This window comes from Haliaeetus leucocephalus, unplaced genomic scaffold, assembly GCF_000737465.1.
Source record: "Haliaeetus leucocephalus isolate CR32 unplaced genomic scaffold, Haliaeetus_leucocephalus-4.0 Scaffold932, whole genome shotgun sequence".
NCBI lineage: Eukaryota > Metazoa > Chordata > Aves > Accipitriformes > Accipitridae > Haliaeetus > Haliaeetus leucocephalus.
Window position 1 is genome coordinate 3,755,642 of NW_010973368.1, and position 6,218 is coordinate 3,761,859.

The 6,218-nt window shown below is 59.5% G+C and overlaps 1 protein-coding gene across 1 annotated transcript in view; it reads left to right on the forward strand.

Moving 5' to 3' along the window:
* The first annotated feature begins 2,743 nt into the window (after positions 1 to 2,743).
* The window catches only part of FOS (FBJ murine osteosarcoma viral oncogene homolog), a 6,601-nt gene continuing 3,126 nt past the window's right edge, over positions 2,744 to 6,218 (forward strand). Inside the window, exon 1 of the mRNA XM_010584003.1 lies at positions 2,744 to 2,888. Coding sequence (XP_010582305.1) covers positions 2,744 to 2,888 — 145 coding nt within the window. The remainder of the gene's footprint in view (positions 2,889 to 6,218) is intronic.

The window sequence follows — 6,218 nt, forward strand, 5'->3', positions numbered from 1 at the left end:
CCCGCCCCGCGGGCCTGAGGGGGCGAGCAGGGCCTGGCGGGAGCCCGGCGCGGGGCGCGTGGGAGGCCTGGCTGGCATACTGTCCTCAGCAGGCACCCCAAAACTCCAATGGCCAGTGCGGGTGGGCCGGAGGGGTCCCGGGCAGCTCTGCTGCTGGGCAGGAGGGAGGCGGTGGGCCCCGAGAGGGCAGCCTGTGCTGTGGCAGGCCAAGGATCGCCCCCCCCGTTCCCGGCGCTTCGTTTCAGCTGCGTGGGCACAAACCCACGGCTCCATCCTCCGCTTCCTCCCCAGGGCTGGGCCACTTTCCAGGCTGTCTCCAGCCCCCTGGGAGATGTGGGGCTTGCCTGGGGGAGGCAGGAGGGAATCCCTGTTTACAGGAACCAGGGGCGGGCGGCTCTCCAGGCCGGCTGACTGGGGCTTTGTGCTGGAGCACAGGGCGCCTTTTCTCTGCGCCGGTGCCTGCCCACACCCGCGCTGCCGCTCTCTGCATCCTGGGGAGGCCAGCACGGTCGAGGTGTATCTCGCGCAGGCGAGAGGTGCCGGTTTTGCAGCCTGCTGAGCTCTGTTGAGATCCTAAAGCAAGTGGGAAGAAAGCAAGTTAACGTGTCACCACTGGCTTGGCGGTTGTGCCCCCCACAGCCAGGCTCCCCAGAGGGGAGTACAGAGAAGGACGGGCCCTCCGTGTGCAATCACCAGTCAAACTCAGTCCCAAAGTGGATTGCCGTGCCTCTTCTGGGGGGGCACAGACTTGAGTTTCCAGGCCTCTGCTCTCTGGCCTGTTTATTGTCTACACGTTTTCCATCTGACCTCTGTGGTGTAGGAAATGGCCGATCTTTTCGGGTGCTGGTATGGGCCTGGGTAACGGCAAGTCCTTTCCTCGACTTGGAATGAGCTGTGGGCTGGTAGCAGTGAGCAACAGAGACTCTCTTCCAGACCCTGTTCACCATGCAGAGATGGAGCAGAGCACCACAACAGCACCCGAGATTTCTACAAATGTCATACTCCTCCCAGGTCTCTCTGCACAAGCATATGCTTAGCTCTTGTTGCAGTTGCACAGATATTTAGGGATGAGTGAACACAAAAGATGTTTCCCCCTCCCAGCAGTTCCCCCCAGCCAAACCAAATTGCTTGGCAGATCTGGATCCTTGGGGAGGATCAAAGCCTCAGGGCTGGTCTGGCAGCACTCCACGCTGTTTACATGTATGGATATTCATGGCACTGTTAACCCCAGACCATTTAATAATACTGAATTTCGTATTTATTACATTTCTTAAATACCATCTAAGGAACCTCAGTTTCCTGGGGTATTCCCAATGTTTGTTTGTAGGGCAGAGAAGGCCAGCTGTCTGTGTAGCCATGCCTCATCATTTATTCTCTTGCTGTGTTACTGGGGTCTCTCTTGCTGCAGTGGCAGCGTCTTTCCACAGAGCCAACGGCTTCCTTCGGCTTTGCCTTGTGTGCAGCCTGACTGTCCAGCCTGAGCAGGGAGCAAACACCTTGCTTTCAAATCTCACCATTTCCTTTCAGCAGCAGCAACTGAATGTGACTCCCTCTGGCCAGAGTGGGCTGAGTCTCTTAAGTCCCTGCAACAGCCCCATCACTATGAGAGCCGAGGACTCAAAAAGAGAGACCTTGCTTGTGCTAATGGCTGTCCTCTGGGGCATCCTACCCAGCCTGCTGGTCTCTTCACACTGAATGGCACAGCAGGAACGTGATCTGGGGACTACCTCCAGAGAAGAAGGGCTTTTTCTCCAGGCAGTAGCAAAGCCTCAGGCTGTCCCCCTCCCTCCTAGGCTATCTTGAGCTTTGTGATCCTTTGTTTGTCCTAACTCCCCTTGAGCCATTCCCTAGAGCACTCCCCAGTCACAACAATTAGAGGGTTTCTTTCTGTCCTGAGCCAAACAATCTTCAACATCCTGTCCCTTCCCTTCACTTTGGCTGCTTTGTTCTCCACCCCCAACAAAATCTCCTTAGCTAAGCACAGCGGCCTTTTCCTCCTTCATCTCAGCACTTCCTCCTTTGCTACCCTTGGCCCATTTTCTTCAAGAGCCACTGCACCAATGGAGGAACAGGACCCCTTTACCCAGACCCCAGCCCATGATATAAGCATCGCTGCGGCTGCCTGGCCCCACGAGGAAGAGGCAGCTTGTGCGACAACAGGACTGTCCAGCCGCCACCTCCAGAAAGCTCTTGGACGCAATGAGAAGCCCAAGCTTTCTCTCGGTTGTGTGGGGTTTTACTGCAGGCTCCTTGCGGGGTTCCAGCGAGGAAAGGGCAGCTGTGCTTGCCTTGTTTGGATCTTGTTTCATTATCAGAAAAGACCTGCATCAGCCTGTCTGTCACTGGGTTTGAACGTGCTGCCTCTCACCAAGCAGGAGCCTATTGCCTTTCATTTCTGGGATTTCACTTCTAAATACTGAGCGGTTCCACAAATGTGAGGGTCATTTTGTTTCAGGTGTTTTCCTCTCCTCCCGGCTGTCGGTGCCCTGAGATTATAACTGTGAGCATGCACAATGCCCTGGGCCTATGGCGCTGGAGCCAGCGGGGAGATAAGAGGCCAGCTTGGCTGCAGCGCTCCGGCTCTGTCGTACCGCCGTGCCGCACAAAGGGACGGCGCTGGCCAGAGCAGGAGCTGCAGCTGGAGAACTTTGTGCTTGAATTGCTCTGGGTTATGAACCCTCGCTTGTGGGGCGACAGCTGCCAGCCCGGCCCCGGGGCAAGGGGATGCGGAGGAAGTGCCACGATGGGCGAAGCTGCCTTTCGTTCGGACCCGCTGGCTGTGAGCGGCACGTGGTTTTGTCAGTGTGCAGAGCAAGGTCCAGCCATGCCTGGCGAGCTAGCATCCACCATGGTGCAGGCAAAAGCAGCTGGCAGAGTGGTGAGAATGGGTGGGAGGGCTCAACGGCTTCATCCACAGTAATTGGCGGCCCGTGGCATGCGGCTGCACAACCACGAGATGCCGGGATGTCTCTGCTCGCAGTGTTTATTCTTTAGGATGTCCCTGTCACACACCCAGCTGCTGTGATTATTAATTACTATTTATACTTTGCTTTGTGTGTGTGCTGCATTTTAAAGACCAGCAGAGGTGGGAACCCTGCCCTCCTGGAGGCTCCCAGGCTAGGTGGGAGGGCAATAGCTGCAGTGTGGCCTCCCTGGGACCAGGCGGTCGGGGGGGGTCCCTCGTGCTGTGCTGGGAGTGCATGCGGCAGGGGACACCGGGAACAGCGGGTGTGCAGGTGTGTTCAGGGGGAATTGCACTAATGCCTGCCCATGAAGTCTGTACTGCAACTGGTGTTCAGGCTATTGCAGGGATTCCCTGATGGTATGTGCAGGGTGCTTGGCCAGGCAGTGATGGCTTCTCAGTGCAGAGGGGTATTTTACAGTGAGGAGCTATTTTTTGGTGCCCACAGCAGTGTCCCCTGTGTGCCAGCCCTGCTGCTGGACTCTGGCTCCCAGGTCTCCTTCCCACCCACCCCAGCAGCTCCCAGTTAGCTGGAGGCAGACGTTCATCACAGTGTGTGCCTGGAGAGGGAATGTAGAACTACACTGTGTCGGTGCTGCTGACAGAGGGTGGGTTGGGGCTGTCACACGGCTGCCAAAGGGCCACGCTGCTGGCATGAACTTTCCCCTGGTGAGTGGCCAAATTTAGGCACAGCCGTCTCCTGCCCCCAAAGTGGGTTTTGGCTGTGCGGGTTGCACTGGCCCACACGCCTCTGGTGCTTCTCTGCTGTGGTTTTCCAAGCCCAGGCTCAGTCACAAGCTCAGCTGAAGGAGGGGTGTGAAAGCAAGGCCAAGTTCCCATGCTGCACTCTGGGGCTGGGGAGCTCACTGCTCCCCTGTAAGCCCAGGAGCTGCAAGCTTTCCTACCTCCCTGCGTGGCAGGAGGAAAAGCGGAGGCCAGGCAGGTGGAGGGGTCCCTTGGTACCCAGGACAAGATCCTCGTTGGATGGGTGCTCTTCTTCTGCCCTGCCAGCACCATTGCGATGCCTAAGCAGTGCCGTGGCCATGGCCTCTTATCCCTGGCCAGGCATCTGGGAAGGGCCATCTCCCTGCCGGTGGTGGTCAGCAACTGCCTCCTCCTCACCAGCACAGGGCCCAGCCATGCCGTGGGCTTGTCTGGAGCAGGGGGAAAGGGTCATGCTGGGATGGGGGACCCCTACCCCTGGGCTGGGGAGAATCCCAGTCCCTACAGTGGTACATCCCTACAGCTGAGGCTCCGTTGAGCACCGCCAGAGCCTGGCAAAACCCTGCTGGCCCTGGTTGTACAGGTTTAATGACGTTGCAGTGCTCGATGGACTTGTGATCCATTCCTCAGATCGCAGTATTTTGGAAGGGCTGAATGCCTCTGTCCATTCCCATCTGGCGAGGGGGACGAGAAGCCTTCATCAGGCTCTGGCGGCACACTGGTGAGGGCAACCCCGTCACCCGGGCAGGAAGGTTCGCGCTCTGACTCTGTTTTGTCCCTGTGGTACCGCTTGCTTCCTCTTTTTTTTCTCACACATGCTGCGGTAAAACCGTGTGCGCCCCGTGTTTGGAGCAAACAACAAACCCACGTCATGTGTTTTCGCTTTCTCTGTTTCCTTGCCTCCACGTGTTAGAAATGTGCAGCGTCCGTGCACTTTCCGTTTGGTACAAACAGAGCACACTCGGTCGCCAGCAGAGATGGCAACAGATGGTTTGCATGGGCGCCACAAAAATATTTTGGGCTTTGGTGAAGTGGGTCCCCCTCCCTCATTTCCAGACACTTCTTCTGGGGGGGGCAGTTTGGCTAGGGGAACCCTGGGGCAGTTTGTAGACAGCAGCAGAGCTAAGCAGGGATTTTCTGAAATGTGCCTGGCAGATGTCTGGGACTTGAAACTGTCTTGGAGGCTCTTGCCCATGCTGGGCACCAGTGCGCCAACCCAGGCCCTGCTGGGGACCTGGCCGCGGAGGTTTGGCCTGCCGCTGGGCCGCTGGCAGGGATGGCGTCGTCGGGGTTGTGGCTTAGCTAATTTGCTGGCACATCCCTCCTCCGGGAAATGCTGAGGGGGGACCTCCTCGCCTTTGGCCCAGGGCTGCTGAAGAGACCATGCTCGCCCCACTGCTTTGGCGGCCGGCATGGGGGCAATGCTGGCTGGGGCAAGGAGCCCCTGGCAGCACGGGGATCTGGGGTGGCCGATGCCTGCCCCGAGAGGGACTAGCCCACAGGCTGGTGCTGAGCTGGTGAGAGGTAGTGCTGGCCCCCGCAGGTCCTTTCCCAGGGAGTGGTGCGGGCCGTGAGCTGCGGCAGTCCTTGGCTGTCCCCTCCGCTCTGACGGGCAGCTCAGAAATAGCAGCTGGCCCAGTTCTCCCGCCCCCGTGGCCCAGATCTCTAAGAACGGAGGTTGCTCGCACAGCAACAGCAACAGCAGCAGCATCAGGCGCTGCATTTAGCCCATGAGCTCAAACAGCGGGAGACGCTGCCAGCAGGATCCCAGCCTGGCTGGGTGACGCTCCTGCTTGGAGACTGCGCTGCAGGCTCTGTTTGTTGCTGTAAACACGCTCGCTGCTGCAGCTTCCCTGTTACTATCTATAGCCGCGATCTCTTGGCTCCCGTGCAAGGCGAGTCTGCGGTCTGGCTCCCAGCTTAGCCTGACCTGAGCCAGGGCTGCCTGACATCCCCGTCGTGGGTGGGTGTCTCCGGGCTTCGCTGCAACAAGGATCAAAACAAAACCCAAACTGGAGGAAAGGACAAGCCTCACCCCTCGCTCCTCGCCGGTGGTTTCCCGGTGGCCCCCTGCCCGTGCCCTTGGCGGGTGTCCCGGCACCCCCGAGCGCTGCTCCCAAGCTCTCCCAACCTTCCTGGGGGTCTGCGGCCCCCCAGGCTTCCCTGGCAGCAGGGCTTCCCAGCGCCCTGTGCCAGTAGCCTCGCTTTCGACTATTACTCTGCGTATATAATAGACAAGTAAATAGTGCCACATAACGCGTTCCTCGCTGCAGGGAAGGGGGTCGGTCAGGCTTTCCGCACGTAGGGCCCGCCTTGTCCCCGTGCCCAGCTATGGGCAGACCCCGCTCCGTGCCGGGGACGGGGCCCGGCCCCTGGCCCTGCTTTGCCGCCTCCCTTGGAGCACCTTGCTCCGCGGCGGGGCTGCGCGGGGGCCCCGCCGAGCCGCGGTGCCGCCGGCTCCCCCCCCCCGCGGAGAGGGGGAGGGTGTCACCTGCGGCGGGACGGCGTCCGCGGGGGCAACGTCGGTCCGCCG